Source organism: Mus caroli, unplaced genomic scaffold (assembly GCF_978045245.1).
Source record: "Mus caroli unplaced genomic scaffold, Mus_caroli_1 scaffold_6, whole genome shotgun sequence".
Lineage (NCBI taxonomy): Eukaryota > Metazoa > Chordata > Mammalia > Rodentia > Muridae > Mus > Mus caroli.
Genome location: NW_028227261.1, coordinates 139,883,652 through 139,906,820, shown reverse-complemented (window position 1 = coordinate 139,906,820; position 23,169 = coordinate 139,883,652). Strand labels below are relative to the sequence as shown.

The following is a 23,169-nucleotide window of genomic DNA, read 5'->3' as shown; positions in this document are numbered from 1 at the left end:
GCTGCTCCAACATGTAATAAGGACACATGCTCCAATATGTTCATAGCAGCCATATTTATAATAGCCAAAAGCTGGAAATAACCCTTTGTCCCTCAACAGAGGAATGGATACAGAAAATATGGTATATTTATATGATGAAATACAACTATTAAAAACAATGACTTCATGAAATTTACAGGCAGATGGATGGAACTTGAAAATATCATTCTGAGTGTGGTAACTCTGTCCCAAAAGAACACACACATGATATGTACTCACTGATAAGTGGATATTAGCCCAAAAGTTCAGAATACCCAAGATTCAATTCACAAACAATATGAAGCCTAAGAAGAAAAACCAAAATTCGGATGCTTTAGTGCTTCTTGGAAGGGTGAACAAAATACTCAGAAGAGGAAATATGGAGACCAAGTGTGGAGTATAGACTGAAGGAAAGGCCATCTAGAAACTACCCCATCTGGGGATCCATCCCATATGCAGTTACCAAACCTAGATGCTATTGTGGATGCTGGGAAGTGCTTGTTGATGGAAACCTGATATGGCTTTCTCCTGAAAGGCTCTGCCAGAGCCTCACAAAAACAGAAGCAGAAGCTCACAGCCAATCATTTGACTGAGTGTTGTGAGTGTTGGGGGGGGGGGGGGGGGCTCAATAGAGGAGCTGGAGAAAGGACTAAAGGAGGTAAGGGGGGTTGCAGCCCCATGGAGGGAGCAACAGTGCTACAAGTCAGACCACCCAGAGCTTCCGGGGAGTGGACCACGAACCAAAGAATACACATGTTAGGGACCCATGGAGCTGGCTGCATATGTGGCAGAGGATGGCCTTGTTGGACATCTGCAGGAAAAGAGTTCCTTGGGTCTGAGTGTGTTCGATGCCCCAGTGTAGGGGAATGCCAGGGTGGGAAGACAGGAGTGAGTGGGTGGGTGAGGGAGCACCCTCACAGAGGCAGGGGGAGGGGGATGGGTGGGGGCTTCCAAAGGGGGGACCTGGAAAGGGGAAAACATTTGAAATGTAAATAAAGAAAATATCCAATATTTTTTTTAAAAATCAGATAAAAATATTACAATATAGGGAGTTAAACAGGATTGTTGATTACACCTTCAAAGCAGTAGTTTTCTCTACCTTTCATTCCATAAGCTCATTATAAGTTCAAAGTAATAGTTTTTAATGTAATAGAATTACCCACTCCTTGTTCATGACCTTGAACACTGAACCTGTGGCCTCCTCCCTGGACCTAACCCAGAATGAACGTTTTCCTTCATCATAAATTTGTTCCAAGCTTATTCTTCTTTGAGCAATTTATGTTCTTGGAACATATGAAAGCTCACTGAACACCTTTTCTAACCTATGCCTCCTTTACTATTCTACAAGGAGGAGGCCCATTCTACCCTTGATTCTAACTGTAAACTTTCAACTTCATGAAATTATTTGAGTCAAATCAAGAATTCTATAAAATCACTGATAAATCTATATAGCCTTATTCATTAAAGTTCATCTTCATGTTGATCTGAAGGAAATTTGTCCAACAGAGGGCTAACACCCAGGAAAGCAGTCATAACAGACTATAGACAGAAAGGATCTTTCTTTGCCAATCACACCATATCAGAAAAGTTAAGAATAAAATAATGACAACCATGAGAAAACATATTAGCAGCAAGAAGCAATATGGAGATTAAGGCCCTGGGGCCTGGGACTGTGCCTGTCTAGGATTCACCCATCACAGTGATGCAAAATGGTGGGTCATCTTCAGGAAGCTCACTTTCCCACTACAGCTCCTACTGCATGGCTTCTACCAGCTCCTCCTGGCAAGGTATAGTGCATCCCAAAACATGTACAATGATAAATACTAGCCAAGAGATACAAAAGAGAGGTTCTTGGATTTTTGCAGAGAAGAGCTATTCTGACTTAGTGCAAAGCACTCCCCAAGCAGCTAGCAGTTCTCTGAGAGCCCGTCCATGTTCAAGTCAAGATAATGTCTTCTCTATGGGAGGTAACAATATATATTCCTTGGAGGTATAATTGCTGGCACAAAATAGAAGCATTTCAGAAGAAGATATCTTTGTAAAGTGCCTTCTTCCTTAGGCTAGTATTACTTGACAGATGCATTTTAATTCAACAATTTTAAAGTACTATAAATCCACTTTTGTCCTCAATATACATTAGCACAAGCACAAGCAACTGCTAATTTCCTTGGTTCAGAAAGAAATCATGGGCTTTTATTATAATTACACTGAACAGAAGAACAGTTTGTCTAACTTTCCTAGGCAAATGCCTACAACCCAGTCTCAGGATGCCCACTTGCTGTCTTGTTTCTTCCTCTCCCCAAACATTTACCAACTTGCAGGAATAAAATGGACTGTTTCTTAAGAAGCCCTTGTGAAACAAGCCTGTGGTTACGCTGGCTGGCAACACATACTTTGTCTTATTCATATCCTTCACCTGAGTCTGCAGTGTCTGCAGGGGTCCTCAGGAGCCCTCTCCTGCAACTCAAAGTGATGTCTGTCGATGTGTTCTAATCCCTCAGTGGGCCTTCACTATCTCATAGTGACAGGATTGCCAGAGGAGGCTCAAGGTTATTTTTCAAACTGGAGCCTCCTACAGCTGAGAGCCCTGTGGCCTGAGAAGGCTCCCAATGTTCCCATGGTGGGTTTGAGGAGTAAGTTGCCCTGGGACTTTCTCATAACCAAGAAACAAACAGTTATTTAGCAAGACCAAGCAACTTCTGCACATTTATTTTTCTCACAGAATAATAAGCTACACAAAGGCCATACAAAGAGATATTTTAAGAAGACATACCAATGGATGCTCACAGTCAGCTATTGGATGGATCACAGGGCTCCCAATGGAGAAGCTAGAGAAAGTACCCAAGGAGTTAAAGGGGTCTGCAACCCTATAGGGGGAACAACATGATGAACTAACCAGTACCCCGGAGCTCTTGTCTCTAGCTGCATATGTATCGAAAGATGGCATAGTCGGCCATCACTGGAAAGAGAGGCCCATTGGACTTGCAAACTTTATATGCCCCAATACAGGGGAATGCCAGGGCCAAAAGAATGGGAATGGGTGGGTGGGGAAGTGGGGGGGGGAGTATGGGGCACTTTTGGGATAGCATTGGAAATGTAATTGAAGAAAATACATAATAAAAAAAAAAAAGAATATCAAACCACGCCAAAAAAAAAAAAAAAAAAAAAAACAAGAAGACATACCAATAATATTTGCAATATTATTTTATGGCTTTTAGAAGCTTTATCAATGGATAAAAATCTATTTTTATTAAAACTTCTTTAGTTTTATAAATATATTAATCCACTTCCAGTTTCATAAATATATTAATCCACAAGATAATGTTTTAACCTAGAATTTTCCAAACAGCTAATTCCTTTAATGATTTATTGCTTTGTTTATAAAAAACAATAATACCTTCATCAAACTAATTGGGCCTTTGACCTCTAAATCATCTTATACCGTTTCGTAAATTTGTTTGAAACATTGAATATAACTAAAAATTTTGAACAATTACTGCAGTCACAGCCTAAGGATGCTGAAGACGGGTAACAAAAGGGTTTAAAGAAGAAGAAATAGGGTTAGGATAGGAAAGCAAAGATATGGAAAGGAAAGGATTGACCAGTAACTAGGGAAATCTTGTGTCCGAATATGTATGCAAATATGTACACAAAATAATCAGAGGTGCTACTTGAATTATGCCTAGTCACTACAGTCCTCTACACAATTCATTAATGATTCTAAATGCATCATTTAGAATTAATACTGGGAATACCCAGTGTAGGGTAATGTCAGGATGGGGAGGTAAGGGTGGGGGAACACCCTCATAGAAGCAGGATGAGGGGCCATGGGATTGGGCGTTTCGGGGGAACTGAGAAAGGAGATAACATTAGAAATGTGAATAAAGAAAATATCCAAAAAAGAAAAAGAAAAGAAAAAGAAAGAAAGATTGTGATTTTATGAAGTTCTTTCTTGTCATCTTCTTTTCTATGCAGTTGAAATAAATAGAATGCATTGGCAAAAAAATAAAAAAGTAAAACAAACAATGAAGGAGACTTCCTTCACATTTTTATTCTCCTTCTGAGGTAAATGAGTAAAAATGGAAATCCTAGAGACTGTCTATGAGAGAGACAAACAAAGGGGAAAGGACTCTTGATCATTTGGAATTTTTTTCATGTTCTAGACTTTAGACAAAGGATGGCCATAACTGTTAAAAAAGGAAAATGTTTTTCAGGGTTTCAAATCCAGCCATCTCAGATGTATTACAACTGTCAGAAAGATACATCACCCTCACATGCATCACACCCGTGTAGAGGAAGAAGTTCCTGACTTAACACGTGATTCAAAGCCTTGGGTGGCTTCATGGATAGGCTCAGATGCATCCTTTCCTAATGTTGTTCCCCTGATGACAGGTTATACCTGATTACGTACCCAGCAGCACTGCATAGCTGGATATCAGAACACTTATGTCTGAGCAATGATGACAGAGCTATGATGTCAAAACAATAAAACCAGTTATTCGATGCTTTCCAGTAGATTCTGGGCTGGGCTGTTAGCCTTCCACATCCTCAACCAACCAGTTGTTACTTAAAATGTCTATAGGGCTCTCTGCTTTTCTCCTTCTAGATCAGTGATAAATATTCCCACATAAATATTATTCTAATCATTCTATATCTTTCAAATTCTATTTTATTTAGCATATTGTTTGCAAATTGTTTCTCACTTGCCTCTATTAAAAAGAAATCTCTATGAGGGCAAAGACCTCATTAATCTATTTCACTGTTACAGATTTAGTAGAGAAAATTATAGTCTGGATGGCAGCCACTCAGCAAATAATTGTTTAATACATAAATTAATAGGAAAAGAACAGTCTTATAATAGTTCCATTCTTTTTTATGTATGTGGAAATTTGAAAACTTGGAGCTATGGGTCAAAGGTGAAGACAAAGGCTGAGTCACTCACTGATGGTCGTGGTGTGATGAGTGAAAGTAACTGAATGGGTAGAAGTGGATGAGTTACTCATTAAATAGAAGGGGCCTGGAAAGAAGAGAATGACACCTGCCTAAGAGTTTCACAGAATGCCAGTTTGCTTGTTCTTGGTTTGCTTGCTTGCTTGCTTTTTAATGAAGAGCAAAGAAAAGAATTCAATTAAATGCATAGGGACTACAGATTAATCTAATGCTGTGACTCCAGTTTAACAGATGCTTAGTGGAGACTAAATCTGCAGAGAGGAGCAGTCTCTGAGAGAAGTAGGGTAATCAGAAGGGTAATCAGAAAGAAGTGGGCAATGACCTTGGAAAGATAGTTACTGTGGAATGGTGAAGAGAAGCCAGGCTGCAATGACCTTCAGCTATGAACTCAACATAGCAGCAAGGGCAGAGAGAGGGAGCCGGAGTCACATGAACTACAAGAAAATGCCTGAACTGCCTATTGAAGTATAGAGATGGATGGGTGGGTAGAATTTTCTATTCAGGAACAAGATGAGGAGTAGATTATGGCTGAAGTCATAGGGTTCAAATGATAAACAAGCCATGTTTATACAATATAAACTAGATAAAAACATACTTCCCTAATCAAATACAATTACTGAAATAATTTTTCTCTCAATAGGCACACATAGTGTGTTTTACTAACTCACAGTTAGTGAGCTCGCTGTTGGTCTCAGTTGTTTATTTTTGTTTAAGGTACATTCTTGTTTAATGGAGGCCTTTTAAGGGTACCTTGAAGTAACTGTTTGAGCAGAACCAGGGATTTATTCTTTGAAACTGAAAGCCTTAGTTGTGCTCCATAGATCTCACCTGGCAATTATGCCAGAGGTAACTTTGATGCATAAAGAAGTGCCCTGAATTGAATCCATTAAGTCCTTACAAGGACAGCAGCAGTGGGACAAGTATAGAAACAGAAACTCCACTTGGCCCTCTAGCAAAAGGACCATCAAATGGTCACATGAAGTAATGCATTTTTAGCTGAGTTTAAATGTAAAATCATGATTAACTTTCTTACAAGCTAGACTTCTTTGTGGTTCTCAAACTTGAACACACAGACAGACAAGTCATTCAGGAGGCTATGGCCACAGAAACTGCCCAGCAATCTTCACAGTTTCTGCCTCACTCCTCCTAGGGTAGGGCCAGACCATTTTCTGGACAGCACTGAATGAAAATCACACTTTAAGAACCAATGGGCCTCTCTTTCCACTGATGGCCGACTAGGCCATCTTCTGCTACATATGCAGCTAGAGACAAGAGCTCCGGGGGATACTGGTTAGTTCATATTGTTGTTCCACCTATAGGGTTGCAGATCCCTTCAGCTCCTTGGGTACTTTCTCTAGCTCCTCCATTGGGGGCCCTGTGATCCATCCTATAGCTGACTGTGTGATTCACACTTTCATATCAGTAATTTTCCTTAGACTGATCAATTCCTCTTTTTTTAGTTAATTCATTTTTCACACTCCATATTTTATTCCCCCCATCACCAAAGTTTTTTTCAAATGTATTTATCAGAACTCTGTAAAGAATAATGGGTTTGAGAGTTACTTCCCTTGACTTTCCAGCCTTCTACTCATTTTTCAGCTGAATGAAGAGTCTATATTTTATCACCAGACATAGTGGCTCAAGGGAAATCCTGCAAATACAACATAGCTACCCAGCTCAAATGAGTATCTGTCTTTCAACTGGGAAACGCTCATCAGTGAAACACAGTTCTCCATTAAATTCATCATTGAATTTTTAAAAAAGGGATGGGACTCATAAAGGAATGGAAAAGGTCAACATTCATGTGTCATCCAGATTAATATCTTCACATTTTCACGTGTGTTTTTAAGCCAATGCGGGGGGGTGTGAAGCATCTAAAAACAGAACCATCTAGATGCAGACTGCAGTACTTGTAGCATAAATTTTATAATTGAGTGACTCATCTTCCTTTGCTTAATAAATTGAAAGTGACTAGTCAGAGAAAGGCATCATCAGTGGGGCATGCGCTGACCTGGGGCACAGCAGACACCTGGCCCAATGAGGTTCTGAAGGATTATCTCACCTGCTCTACTCTTGAGCAATTCCAAAGACATTAGGATCACGCTGGTCAAAGCATTGATAGGAACAGACTGATGTCTGGACAGGAATCAGCTTTAGGTTTCTGCTTATCTTCCAGTTCTAAAATGAAAGATTAAAGGTCAAATTAAGATAGTCCCAAGCAGTAGGGTCAAGGGTGGGATCATTTTGTTTTGTGTTTGAGAAAGCTGAAGATGCTCTTGAACTCGTGATTCTACTGCATCTACCATCTAAATGTTGGGATCATAGGCAAGCATCACTAAGCCTGGTTCTCTAGTATTTTTTAATAAAATAGTCCCTTTCTCAGAAGCTTTAGGACATTGACTTCTAAAGAACACATGATTCCATTTATATTTAATTTGCTCTTTTACTACAAACAAATAAACAAGCTTAACCAGATGACAAAAGAATATTTAACACTAAACAAAATTTAAATGATAAAAAATTTATATGTGATTTTATCCAAACCCTAATGCATAGTTTGACCATATGATACTAGGGATGCCTTTGAAAATCATACATGCTACAGGAACTTGATTGCTATTTGAAAAAGGTTTTAATTATCAAGCATCAAGTACCTGCTGAATAGCTTCCTGATTTTGCCTGTGTTCCATATAATTCCTATATGGCAATTCTAATACTGCTTTTTTATTTTCTGTAATATTCAATAAGACCATCACAGCCTTGGTCTCAATCAAGCTAATCAATATATGACTTAAAGTTTTACACTTCAGATATCTCTTGTCATACTTCTCTGTGCACAAAATAGGTAGTCAAAATTCTGCCAGCCAATCTAATGTACATATCTTAAACAATCACAGCCTCAACATTTGCTTTGATCTCCTCCATGTCAAAAAGTGGGGAGAATAAAAGCTTTAAAGTCAACATAGCACTCATTGAAGAAATCTAAAGTAGAGACATATGACTTGAGATTTAATTGGTCAATGATACCTAGTTTCGCCAAAACATCCTGTAGCCAATATCATCACAAAGCTCATGAGATATCAGATTACTATTCTGCTCACTTTTTCACCAAAGTTTGAAGTCCTATTTAGATGTTTGAAAGATTACCATTCACTCTCAAGAGAAATCGCCTTCTGATGCTGGTCATGTATGAGTGAGAAACGGAAGTCAATGGCTGTAGTACTATAATCCCTACCTGAACAGTGATGAGGAAGTGATAGTCTGACCATACATTACTTCTTGGTCCTAGAAGGCTAATGTTTCCCCACAAAGCTGTTAATCAGTAGGTATGTCCTGAACTCCCTGGTGAACATTTTTATTTTGCCTTTCAGGTGCTCATTTCCCACACTGAAGGCACAAGAGCTCATCTAATTATTTTTTTTTGGACAAATAGTTTTTCTATCTCCTACCTTCAGATGTACATACGTACATACATACTTACATACATACATATGTAGGTACATACATACATACCTTGGGAGAGAGCTGTTCATTCTACTACTCAGCCATCATGAATCAACAACCTCTGACCACTGTGATTAGTCTATGTATGCACATAGCATAGAACTAACAAACAGAGGCAGAGAACATCAACTTTGGACTTGAGGACCCCTGGAAGAGCAGCACGACCTCTTCTGAAGGGCACTGTTTAAGAAATCCCTACACAAAAATAAAGGCAAGAGGAATAAAGCAAAAGAAATAAATTTTTAAATGACAGATAATAACCAATAGATGACAAATTTGGGATCCTTGTCTAGGTATATTCAGCAAGATCCATACAACAAGAATACAGAGAAATTATAAGTGATCTAAAATTTGTATGCATTAGGCAAAGTGCCAAGAATATAAAAATATATAGCAAATAACCTCTGCCTCCAAGATTTTCTCAGGATTTAGTTGGAAAAATAAGAAATAAACAGACACAAAATAACTAAAAACATGGCTAAGACAAGTAGTAATCTCTATAAGCCCACCATAGGAAAGGAGATACCATGACAGGCTATGGACGAATCAAGAGTTTGCAGCATAAAAAAAGGTGAACTGGCTAACTGCGGGAGAGACAAAAGGATATTTCTAAGGATAAACGTCAAAACTAAATCTCAAAAATGTACTTAGCATATTTGGGAAACAAAACAAGAAAAGCAATAAATGAACCATAAAATATTGAATCATGTGCTCTCAATAATAAATATACTAGATCAAAAATAAAAGGAATTATTCTTTTTGTGATGATAGATGTATAGAAGGTTTTAAGTTGATTCTGAGATGACGTAATATCACTTTAGATGGTGTGAGCTTAATATTGAAATGATGGTGTAAGATCTAATGGCAAAAATCAAAACTAAATGTGCCTTCCATTAAGTAGACAAGTCTCTGGTCTAAAGGAAACAGTTATTTTCTGCTCCATTATGGTATATTAAAAATAAACCATTCCATGTCTTCTTTAATTAGCATGTATTTGAGAGATGAAATAAAGCCATGAACCAAGAGATAATCAGAGAAACATTGTCAATCAGGGAAGCTATATTGTGGGTCTAACTTGCATGCTCTAGTTTTCCACGAGGTGAGAAGTTTATACTAAAAATTCTTCATGGTGCTTCCTCCTCCTACTGTGGCTTCTGCTTTTCCGTTGTGTCATAAAGAAACTGCCAGGGAAGAATGTGCGTTGGTTTCTGCCACAAGCAGGAATGCAAACTTTCTTTACTCCCTCCCAGGAGAATGATGATTTATTGTGTAGTTGTTTATAATAGACTTCACTGTTCATCGTTTTTGCTATTTCTTACTCTACTAATACAACACTTCTCAGGGATATGGACTGATTTCTGGGAATTATACTGAGGAAGAGAACTTGACATAATTCCCTTGTACTACAATTTTTCATATAAAATCATCTCCTTCTGTACTGTTTTATGAAACAAATAAAATTCTCCAAGGTATTTCAGATAAGTGGTCATTTAAATTTCTACCTGCCTGTGTATGATCACAGTAGCTACTTGTACTGGTATGACAAGTCATATGAAATGACCATGTTGCAAAGGAGTGATGGTAGTCCTTCCTAGACAGTACCCCTCTTCACACATGTGAATTAAGAAACCTTATGACTCTGTCAAAATAATTACTACTTTGGTGACTAGCTGATGAAAATTAAAACACAAAACATCACCATATAATGAGAAATAAAATGCCAAACTAGACAACTTATCCTACCAAGTTAAAATCTCCAGTGGCAGGAATATGTCACATCTGTTGAGTCACTGGCCAAAGGGGCTGCCTAATACTGCAGGCTATCGCCAAAGCTATTGGCCACTCTCCACAACATGATGATAAGGCTATATTATATATGACAACATTTACTTATTTCATTGAACATGGAGAGTTGGAGATACTGCCTTCACCCTTACTGATAAAAATTTGTGGCGCTAAAAGTTATTCTGCATACTGTAGTATGCAGAGTAGAAAGTAAGTATCAATATTACCTAGGAACACAAGAGACCTAAAACAGAAACCTACCTGTAAGATATATTAGTGGAACAGAAGAACAAATGTTATAAGGGTAACCAGAATGTCAGTAGGTATATCAACAATACTCCAAGACAGATCCCAAGCCCAGGAGTAGCTGGCCAACACAAAATGAATTCCTCTGTGTGTGTGTGTGTGTGTGTGTGTGTGTGTTGTTGTTGTTGTTGTTGTTGTTTTCATCCTGTTTTGTCTTGGAATTTTTGTCATGGTTTTTTATTGTTTTTATTTTTTGTTTATTTTTGAGAAAGAAAGAACATGAAGTTGAGTAGGCTGGGAGGTGGAGTGTATCTTGGTGGAGATGAGGGAAGGCATAAGAGAAAAATATATTGTATAAAAAAGAATTTAATTAAAAGAGAATTAAAAGTAAATTTAAAAAACACAAGACAAAATATACTGTTTTGCCAAGCCAAAATCAGAGAAAAGTTTATGATTAGAAATGATTGTACTTTCAAAAAAATCATTTTATCAGAAGAGTGAAATGTTATAATGACATCTCATGTTCCAGCCTTCATTATTTATAATGAGAAGCATTATAAAAGCAAAGAAACACAATTATAACCTTTTCCTATTTTAGAAATTGATAGTTTTCTACTTAAATTCTGCTGGCTATTCACACCAACTCCACCAGGTAGGATGGCTTTCTCTATCCTGGGCAGAGACTCATCTTTGTAAGTCCCACCCCTGGAGACCTCCTGCTGATAGGCTTCCCCCCCACCCCCCAGGCCATACCACTAAGTCCCCATCTGTAGTGCTCTAACAGCTGCGCCCTGATTTCTGAGGAGGTCCCCCAGTCTTCTGCTCAGTTCTCTACTGCTTCTTGCCTGAGCAGAGGCAGCCCTAGCCTAGGGCTCTCCCTTCCAATATCTTGTGTGAGGTTTGTTATGCAGCCTGAAATCTGTGGTATTCCTTGGCTCCTGACTGCCAGGATACCTTTCCCTTCAGAGTTGTAACACGTGCATTGGTAAGCCTTTTCCTTTATGTTCATTAAGCGGTAGCACTGAGATCTACTTAATCTTTCAGTGACTGAACCATATTTTAACCTTTATAAGTCCCTTATCTATTGTCATATAAAATTATAAAAGTATCAAGTTTGGTTTAAATAGCAAAAAGCAAAAACAAAACAAACAAAAAGGTAGGATTGCCTCTTATTTTCTCAAAGCAAAGTATCTCAGTAGATATAACCAACTCATCCACAAGTGGCTTAGTGCTGTACTATTATTATGGGGCATACTGGAAAAGACAGGAATAAAAAATGAATTCTGTAGATATCGTTAGGAACTTTGGTATAAGCAGTTTCTCCTGAACTATCCAGATAGGTTTAATATAATCAGTTTTCTCTAGGGACAAGCACCCTGATAGGTATCCAATCACAAGTGATCAGCCCCAAACACATGTACATCTGAACTCTACTAAATGAACTCAAGAGATTGGGGGGGGGGGGGGCAACATGCATGTACATATGGATAGATAGATAACAGACAGAGATAGCGAGAGACAGAGAGACAGACAGGTGAATTATATCAATGATAAAGATAATAGATGGATGGATAGATAGATAGATAGATAGATAGATAGATAGATAGATAGATAGATAGATGGATGGATGGATGGATGGATGGATGGATGGATGGATGGATGGATGGATAGATAGATAGATAGATAGATAGATAGATAGATAGATAGATAGATAGATAGATAGATAGATGAATGATGCAGATAGATGATACATAGATGATAGATATGTAGATAGATAAGTAGAGATAGATGATAGATGTAGATAGATGATACATAGATTTAGCCATAATAATTAAAAATATGTCATGAATTTGAGAAGGAGTGGGAGGGGTGTAGAGTCAGAGGGGGAAAGAGATTGAAATAATGTAAATATAGTATGCATGCATTAAATGCCCCCCCCAAAAAAATTTTAAGTAAAAATTGCAGGCAGGAGATAAGGTCCAAATGATGCAATATGAAAGGACAAGGTCTACCAGCATTGGCTTGAAAATGTAGGAAGAACCATGAGCCAAAAATTGTGAAATCCTCCAGAAGTTATAAAGGGCAAAGCAGTAGACATTTTTCCTGACCCAGATAGCCTTACTTTTAGCTAAATGAGACCCGTATTGAATTTATAATCTATAAAATAATCGATCTTGTTAAGATTCTCAGTTCAGAGGCCAACACTGTAGAGAGAATCTTTTGTACTGAATGCATTGCCATACAGCTGATTGTAAATAAAAAGCTGATTGGCCAATGAGCTGAGGCAGGAAATAGGAAGTGGGAGTTCCAGTAAAGAGAATGGAATTCTGGGACAGAGTCAGTTGCAAGAGATTTGCCCTGAACCCTAAGAAGACAGACACATGAAACTACGAAGAGGTAACCAACCATGTGGGACTCATAGAATAGAATAAACAGATTAATTAAGTTACGAGTTAGTCAGAGAATATGCCAAAGCTTACAGCCTAGGAACTTATTCATAAAAACTCTCAGAGTTGTTATTTCCTGAATAGGGGCATGAGTGGGAAAGCCCACGTTTACAAATGGATCCAGGTCGAGCACAGAAGATACAGGTATTAGAAAAAGACCCATGCAGAAAGGCGGGAAACAAGCGCCTCCCAGAGTTGAATGCAGTTTCCTAGCAAGGTGGGGAGGATAAATCCTTTTAAGAGAGAGCAAGCGGACACCTATGAGCAGCAGATAGTGAGTGATAGCGAGCAGGGAACCAGAGCCTCAGGCACGCCTCGCGGGCAAAAACAAAACAAAACAAAAACAAAAACCAGAAAAGGGGCAGATAGGCTCAGCTCCTAGTCAGGACCTGTGAGTAAGAGGCTTTGATCTCATAAAAGGGCAAACTGCAGCTCCAGTCCAAAACTAGCATGGGCAGCCTGCTAGACCGAGCCAAGAAGGTGGAGTTAAGCTGTAGACACAGGTTTGTCTGAGGAGCCTGCAGATTTTCCCCCAGAGCTGCGGTGAGACTGAAATGCCCCAAACTTCTGAACAGGTAAAGCATTAAGTTTGAAAACAATAAAAAAAAAAAAAAAAAAAAAAAAGAGAAAAAACTGAATAGCAAAGAGATCATAGGAAGAAATGTTTAGTTTGAAAATAAAAAAGTCAAAAAGGATAAAGAGATTAAAAGGAAAATGTGTTTTATTTTTAAAATGGGGGGGGGGGGGGGACATGACACATTCATCTTGGGTCCCATATAAATTTGAATCACTTATCAGGACAGAAATAGTTGTTAAACACGTCTGTTATAAAGCAAGAGCGTAGAAAGGTGTTGGACTGGCCCTTCGACCAACCCCAGGAATCCATAAACGAGCTTGCAAGTGAAAGCAACAGGCCAGCAGCAGGAGTTTGCAGGCTGACCTGCTCACAGTCTTCCTTTAATAGATGCTAATATCCAAAGCGGAGAATGAATATACCATGCCATATTTTAAAACAAGTCATAAGCTTCCTCCTTTCAGGAAAGGAAATGACCATTGTAGTTTAGTGCATGCAGTAAGAGTTAGGACCACACCAAGCTCCGCTCCAGGGGTAGCCTGACAGCAGTCAGCACTTAAACTGCAAAGCAACTTTACTGAAAGGAGTCTATTATTAAAGAGAAAGGCCTTGAGGACAGAGCTGGAGTTCACAAGGCGAGTAGGGAGGAGTTGTAAATGAGCATCTGACAGCCAAGATTACCTATCCTACAGGTCACAGAGCAGCATCTTCCCAAAGGCATAAACATAGCAGTGACCTTCTCATGGCAACAGCACACTCTGCTGCATACCAATAACTGACGTGCCTAATAACTTTAGTGCCATAATTTGGCTCATTTGCACTTAGAAGTAGCAAACTCTATTAACTTGATCTAATTAGAACGTCAGCTGTAACATCAGTTTTTGTAAATACTTTTGTAGGAATAAATATTTACTAAGAAAAAAAAAAGAAATAGTTGTTTATTTAGTAATAATTACAATTTTAAATATCCTTTTAAAAAACGATCAGAATAAAACAGACTTAGACCAGGAGAGGACTGAGAGATGGAATGCTGGATTGTAGGTCATAGAACAGAGGTTAGAGAATTCTTTAAATGAGAATAAAGAATCTTCAAAAGAATCCAACTTGGAATCTACAAGAACAGCAAAAATCTGTAGTCTCCGATGAGAAGACTCCACAAAGGCTGGAGGTATTAGAATAGCAACCCATAGAGATGCAATTTATTAAATTAAGAGTAAGACTATGATTAATGCTACCTCATAACAATGTTAAACAACAAATTGTACGTCTCACTTTGTAGAGTTTGGAGAAATAGGATATGTACACATGTTGATAAGCCATACTATTGATACATACCCAGAATTTCAATGGGTTTCTGCCTTAAATTCTGAAAATACTGTTTCTGAGATTGAACATTTATTAGACATGGTGGTTATCTTGAAAATGCCTTTGCAGATTGAAGTTGATGATACTTCAACATATGTATCCATTAGAATATAACAATTTTTGAGACATTAGAATCCTACAGGTCAAGCAATTATAAAAGCTCTAACAGGGCTTTAAAGGAAATGATCATAGAACAAAAGGGGAATATGAGATCTCCAAGAGATAGATCAAAAATAGTTTATGGAGTTTAAGGTTTTATATGTCCATGAAACAGATAACAAAGCTGCCGAGAGACATTGGATTATGGAAAAAACTGCTGAAATAAATCAGCATGTTTATATTGAGGATGTCCTAATCTCAGAACTGAAGGAAGGAAATGTGTTATTCTGGGAGTGAGATTTTTGCCTTTGTTTCAACAAGATAAGAAAACCTATGAGTTTGGTAAAAATCAAATCACAAGATTTGGGATAAATGGTTTGACAGGGGGAGACCCCTTAAACATCTTGGCTGCAAAAAGAAATAAATCATGAAGACCAACAAAACAGGGAACTTGTACTGCTGATCCCTCTATGTGGGAACAGCTCTGAAACTGGCTGAGACATAAAAATGTCTGCAGTGAGAACTTCAGCTATATACAGCCAATAAATCTTGTTTGATACAAAATTCTCTGTACTTATGCCATTCTTTTAAATGGCATAGATAGATATTTATATTACAGTTTGATTATACAGTCCAAATTAACTTATAAATAAAGATAGATGCCTTCCTTACCTGTTCTAACAGAGAGCAAAGAATCATCTTTAACTGATTGGGCACATTGCATATTTCATACATATATTAATGCAGAAATGTATATCACTTGCGAAACTTTATACGTTTACACACACCAATGAAGTTTAAATGGCCCTGACAACAGTCACCCTTGGGGAAGCTGAGAACTGAGACATATTTGTGTGAGCATTCTGCATGATCCTACCTCAGACTGCCTCAATGCTTTTTCCTCAAAAATCTACATCCAGGAAATTTCAAAGTGGCTAGCTAGATGGTCCAGCATCACAAGTATTTCAGTCAAGACTTCAGGTGAGCCCTAAACTTTCTCAGCACACAGAGAGACTGGACAACAAATATTACAGCTAGCTTTCTTAAGAGTAACCCACATGCTCCACTATGCTCATAGCAGCCTTATTTATAATAGCCAGAAGCTGGAAAGAACCCAGATGCCCCTCAACAGAGGAATGGATACAGAAAATGTGGTACATTTACACAATGGAGTACTACTCAGCTATTAAATACAATGAATTTATGAAATTCCTAGGCAAATGTATGGATCTGGAGGGTATCATCCTGAGTGAGGTAACCCAATCACAAAAGAACTCACATGATATGTACTCACTGATAAGTGGGTTTTAGCCCGGAAACTTAGAATACCCAAGATACAATTTGCAAAACACATGAAACTTAAGAAAGAAGACCAAAGTGTGGACACTTTGCCCCTTCTTAGAATTGGGAACAAAACACCCATGGAAGGAGTTACAGAGACAATGTTTGGAGCTGTGACGAAAGGATGGACCATCTAGAGACTGCCATATCTGGGAATCCATCCCATAATCAGCTTCCAAATGCTGACACCATTGCACACACTAGCAAGATTTTGCTGAATGGACCCAGATATAGCTCTCTCGTGAGACTATGCCGGGGCTTAGCAAACACAGAAGTGGACATCCACAGTCAGCTATTGGATGGATCACAGGGCCCCCAATGAAGGAGCTAGAGAAAGTACCCAAGGAACTAAAGGGATCTGCAACCCTATAGGTGGAACAACATTATGAACTAACCAGTACCCCGGAGCTCTTGACTCTAGCTGCATATGTATCAAAAGATGGCCTAGTCAGCCATCACTGGAAAGAGAGGCCCATTGGACTTGCAAACTTTATATGCCCGAGTACAGGGGAATGCCAGGGCCAAAAAGTGGGAGTGGGTGGGTAGGGGAGTGGGGGGGAGGGTATGGGGGACTTTTGGGATAGCATTGGAAATGTAAACGAGGAAAAGATGTAATAATTTTTTTTAAATGTAAATGAAGAAGATATGTAATAAAAATAAATATATAATAATAATAATAATAATAATAATAATAATAATAATAATAATAACATGTCTCAAAGCTTCCCTCACTAACAAGTAATTTTGGCCACCACACACATATGACATAACACCTGGACAGATGTGCAGATGAAGGTTACTGAAATTCTGGTTTTATCTTATGCTATGCATGCTCAGTTAAATTATCAAGTATCTCTTGGTAATCACCATGTCAAAGGTGAAACATTTATTTGAATTATGTAGATATCACTAGAAATTTGACCTATCAATGATAAAATTTGGACTATGCTTCCAGAATAGACTCCCCTCTGGGGATCTTTCTCCTTTGCATTCCTCTCAGACATTCTCCATATATAATTGCCAACTTTTGTCATCCTTCCTTCCCAGGATGTTCCCACCACCGTGTAGTTCCACTGTTACACATAATTCCTTCACAAGACGATCACTTTATGGATTTTTAGACCTTTTCTCTTCAGCTTCAATTAATCCAGCACACTGCCAAACAATCCTAAAACAGCATATACATCGACTTGTAGTTCCCCACACAGTAGCCTTAGTTCATTCTTCTTAGTCTATTCTTTGACAGGTTTATATAATTTTGCACCAATTATTTATAATGTCTCCTCCTCCCTAATCTACAAATCCACCTTGTTGCTTTACTCCTTGCTCCATCTGTGCTGTTCTCTGATCCTAACTTTGCCTCTCTGCTTCCTTAGTCATATATCTGAATTCTACCTATTTTAAGAAAAGGTATACACGACACTTTACAGGACAGACATTGTGCAATGATTTTGCCATCCACATTGAAACTTCTGCATGATTGATCTCTGACCCTCAGGTAACATTATCTTTTAGTACTAGAGCCTTTTACATCTTTAATTTTTCTACATTTTTATTAGATATTTTCTTCATTTACATTCAAATGCTATCCCAAAAGTCCCCTATCCCCTCCCCCGACCCTGCTCCCCAACCCACTCACTCCCACTTCTTGGCCCTGGCGTTCCCATGTACAGGGGCATATAAAGTTTGCTAGACCAAGGGGCCTCTCTTCCCAATGATGGCCAACTAGGCCATCTTCTGCTACATATGCAGTTAGAGACTCGAGCTCTGGGGGTACTGGTTAGTTCATATTGTTGTTCTACCTATAGGGTTGAAGACACCTTCAGCTCTTGGGTACTTTCTCTAGCTCCTCCATTGGGGGCCCTGTGTTCCATCCTATAGATGACTGTGAGCATCCACTTCTGTATTTGCCAGGAACTGGCAAAGCCTCACAGGAGACAGCTATATCAGGGTCCCTTCAGCAAAATCTTGCTGGTGTAAGGAGTAATGTCTGCGTTTGCTGGTTGATTATGGGATGGACCCCCCGGGTGCTTTTACATCTTTAGAGTTTAAACTAAAACCATAAACCACTGTAAGCTTCGTTACATATAGCACCAGGACCTTCCAGCTTAAAGTACGTTCTCAAATATTTATGGAGTGCATAAAAATAAGTTCTAAAATCCGAGATGTGTATTCATAATGTTAACTCTTCCAAAACAGTACTGACTGCACTAGCAGTTGGTATGCTCGGAAGTCAACTACCCCATCCAGGAACCATCAGCACATGCAAGGATAGGTCTGGTTTCCTGCTATTTTTTTCCAGCTACCAAGAATGTTCATTTTTACTCTCAAAATTATCTTTCTTTAATAACATTCTTTATGGTTGTTCTGTAGGATATTTTGGACTAGTAAGGGAAGAAATGGAAACAAACAAGCAACCTCAAAAACAGAGTCAGCCATTTACTGAGCTAACTGGCCTGCTTTCTAGTAGGTTTCCATCCTGCTCCCCAAAAGTCTCTGCTGAATAGGAATGTGTGGGCCTAGGGGCAATGGGCTTCGTGCAGACAGCAATGCCTTTAACTTTCTTGGGGAAGATTCAAAGTTTTCAGTAATGAATATCTTTGAATGGATGAACTAAAGTCGACTACAATTTCAGAACTTTTACAAGAAACAAATCAAAGATCCCAATGGAATTGTGCTTCTATGTCACCAGTTTAAGAACTAAAGGGAGAAGTCTCTAGAAGGAAAAAGGGAATCAGAGTTCTCAGAAGTGGGAGAGATTGAAGAACAGTGTGTGGATTCATTTATACCGTTATTATCTTCTGCTTTTTTGTGACTAAAGTAATATTGAACATGCATTATCATTTCAATTTTCTGAACAATAAATACTATTACTTTCATGGTCATTTAAAATTTAAGGTGGGGTGCCTTCTGATCTTCTCTCTGTCTAATATACATTAAATTGACTAACCACTGCACAAATGTATTAAGACCCACATTCATTTCACAGCTGACTAGTTCAAATGATCAGCTTCATAAATGAATGTCAGTGGTATCTTAACAGTAATAACTTTTTATAGCAAAGTTAGATTTTACTCTATAAGTAATGGGTAAAATTATTAAATGTAATATTATATTATAATATGTCTCATTCCTGGCAGATTGTCATTAAAAGGAATTAAGGTTAAAAAGTTTCATTTATTTTCGTTAAGTAGAACATTTTCACTCATTGTGCTGAGACCTCCTCACACTAATCTCTTCGGAGGATAGTTTTAATTACATTACATCATTCAATACAGGGCTGAGATTTCATGCCCCAAGCCAACCCTTGCCTAAACTCTTCAACTTTAAAGGAATCTGGGGAAATGTTAAGTTCAACTAACAAAACGATTCAGAATGAAAACCCTCATATGAATATTTTTTGGGCAAAGGATCACTCGAGAGTTTGGAAAGAACTTTACAAGAATATTTAAGTTACTTGATCAAATATGGCCCAAGTTTTACTAGTAACTAGACGTGATTAATTCTGTTACTGTTTCAAAGATTCTTGCTGAAACAGCAATTAAAATGAAAAGCCTTATTTCTGAGGGCTAACAACTCAGATAATTACAATATTTTGAGAAAACCAAATTGAGTAAATTGTCGTGTGCCACTTTTCATCCATTACTTCCAACTTGTCATCTCACTAGGTTAGAAGGCAAGCAACAGTACATTCACCTCAACAGAAGCCATTTCAATTTGAAATTTTGAGGTTTGTTTGATTTTTCTTTTTCTATTTTATGTCAGGAATAAAGACTCATTTTTTTTTCATTCAATGTCTCTCTCTCTCTCTCTTTGATGCAAACCCTGTTTGAAGCAGAATGTTTGGTGCAGCATAATAGCAGCCAGACACTAGCATTATCAAATGGGTTCTCAATCGTGATGAAGTACTTACGAAAAAGGCAGCACTCTCAAAGGTTGGTTCCTGAATGGATAATTAAATAATTGAGTTTTTAATAAAAAGAAAAGGAGGCTTCTAGGCAAACAAGAATATTAGCAAATACAGAATATTAGCCCATTTATGTGGAAAAGCAGCATAAAATTGGAGGCTATCTGAGAGCAATTGTTTACCATCTTAATCAATATTCTACTGCTGTGAAGAGATACCATGACCACAGCAACTCTTATAAAGAATATTTAATTGGGGCGGGCTTACTTTCCATGGTTTAGTGCACTGCCATTAGGGAGAGGGGCATGACAGCAGTACATACTGCTGAGAAGTAGCTTAAGAGTTCTATATTTGGACTGGCAGGCAGCAGGAAGAGAAACACGGGGCCTGGCTTGAGCATTTGAAACTCCAATGGCCACCCGAGTGACCCACTTCCTCCAACAAGGCCATATCTAATCCCATGAGTTTATACCTCCTAATCTCTGTCACATAGTGCCAGTCCCTAATGACAAAGTATTCAAATATATAAACCTATGTGGGCCATTACTACACAAACCACCACATTCACCAACACTATGGCGGTAATGTCATTAGTATCACCAGGTATTCTGCACACACTTATACACTGTAAACAAACAGTGAGGCACTAATAATCCATGTTAGTTAACCATCTGGCAAGGTGCAGTCAAATGTCACTTTGATTTTTCAAATTTAATCTTAAATACCCTAAAATGTTGTACATAAAGATTAATTTGTTCATAATAAAGATGACAAACATAAACTTTTTCACTGTTGAATACTACTAATAGCATGAGTTTATTTTTTTGCATTTTTTTATTTTCATTTTTTTTTTTTGCTGTGACAGTTACTGAGACCACACACTAAGCAAGAGCTCTTACACTGACATATATCACCCATCCACTTCCTAATTTTTAATAGGATTAAAATCAATGGTTGTCTCATAACAAAGCAAACAATTTTCTTTTCCACTTTTCTCAAAAATTCTGACATTCCCATGCCTTTAATTGATCAACTTATCCAGCTATCTAGCTACGTAATGCTTGGCTGATGATGCACTGAGCAGGCTGAAGCAGGAAGATAGCAGGAACTTCATGATCAACCTGGACTATATGGCAAGTATAGATCTGCTAGAGCTACACACTAAGATCTTGTCTCAAACAAAGCAACAGCACCACCACCAGTAATTCTAGATTTTGAGGGATTTTCCCATTTTGCTCTAAAAACATCATTCCATATTTGCCTTGGTACCTTGTAATAAGAATTCTGTTTTGGTCCATTGTCATTTCTTTGTGATATTTTTCTCATTCATAATTAGTTCTTCTCATCTTTCTCTGGCTATGTATAATTTTACCAAAATATGATTGTGTGTGGACTTGTAGTTTTTTATTTGACTAGTCACTCAGTAAGTACACTATGTCTTTTTTGTTATTTGAATATTTTCTGCCATCAGCCAGAATCAAAGTCTCCAGCATACTTTTTAATCATAATACTTTTAACCCATACTCTATTCTTAAGCTACTCTGTTATTGTTTCTATAATATTTTACAGTACCCTAAGGCATACATACACTGGAGAAAGTGGATTCTAACAGCCCTTCTAACATTTTCATGGAAACTTTATAAATACCAAATCTTTATTCTCCCACTAATGCTTTCCTCTTCAATTTTTTGTGATATGGAACATTAACCTTATGTGTGCTAGGATCCTATACAATTGTCTGATTCATTTGCTATAAACACCCATGGCTCTAGGTCTGCAGAGGAAAATCCTTCTTTAAACAGCTAGGGGTATTCCTTTGTAACAGAATGACTGTTCAGGATATATGAATACCCAGACCACTCTGTGTGACATCATCCCCAGGTCAGGTGGTTCTGGACCTTATAAGAAGTATAATCTAGCTGAGCCACAATCCAGGAAGCAACCAAAAAATGTGTGTGTTTGTTTCTCTGCTCTTCACTACACATGTGATATGGAAAGCTACTGAACTTCCTGCCTTGATGTCCCCCTAAGTGATGGACTGCATCCTGAAGTATAAGACAAATAAGCCCGTATATCCTATGTTAATTGTTTCCAGAGCATTTGAGCAAGAGAAATGAAAGAATAACAGTGTGGTAAGAACAGCCCAGGTGGCACCTGCACACTGCACAGTTGTGCTCTAAGCTGCAAAATGTGCTTTGCTATCTGACTCTGACTCTGATTTTTCTCTCCTGTTTCTCTTTTACTGAGCCCTGCCTTTGACCACCCCATTACAAGATAGGAAGTATGGCCACAGAGTCAAGCCTCTGTTATATTAATCTTAGGTTTCTATGATTCAGAAATCTTAGAACTTCTGTTCTCCAAGTCCAGGCCTGTGGACTTTGTTTTTGTTGTTGCTTTCTTCTTTGTTTGTTTTTCAGTAGCCCACGATGAACTAGTACAACAGCTTTCAAAATTAAGGTCAAACTTTATATTCAGTAGATGGAATATCTACTTCTTTCTAACTGCATCTCCATGACTTAGCTTGTGTGTTCACAGTTCTGAATGAGCTAATCATTTGTACAGTTTTACCTGTGGTCTGGCAGTTGCCCACTGGTCCATCTCTAATGCCTCCTTATTCATCTTGTACATCTTAAGCTGAGTTTAATCTTATTATTGCATTAATTCTCCATGTCCCACGCACAAACACTATATATACTAGGCCTCCAAAATTGGAAGAAGAACTTTAATTGCAACACCATCTCCTCCTAGAACCCATGCACTATCCCTTGACTTATTACAAGAATGGAACCATCCTGTTTTGCCTAATAATGCCATTCCATTATTAAGCACCTACTATGCTAAACAATATCAGCATAGTCTATTGAACCCCTGGCCATAGCCCCATGAGACGGGAGCTATTATTATCGCCTTTGAACAAATGAGGAAGCATATCC

General features: G+C 38.2%; 1 protein-coding gene and 1 long non-coding RNA gene across 2 annotated transcripts in view; one reads left to right on the top strand and one right to left on the bottom strand.

Moving 5' to 3' along the window:
• Lrrc69 (leucine rich repeat containing 69) overlaps positions 1-23,169 on the bottom strand; it is a 146,686-nt gene that overhangs the window by 24,523 nt on the left and 98,994 nt on the right. Inside the window, exon 8 of the mRNA XM_021160582.2 lies at positions 7,031-7,146. Coding sequence (XP_021016241.2) covers positions 7,036-7,146 — 111 coding nt within the window. The 3' untranslated portion in view covers positions 7,031-7,035. The remainder of the gene's footprint in view (positions 1-7,030; positions 7,147-23,169) is intronic.
• Positions 12,838-22,519, top strand: LOC147004407 (uncharacterized). The gene is made up of 3 exons (XR_015047451.1): positions 12,838-12,900; positions 20,168-20,264; positions 21,279-22,519. It is a non-coding gene; the product is annotated as an uncharacterized LOC147004407 (long non-coding RNA).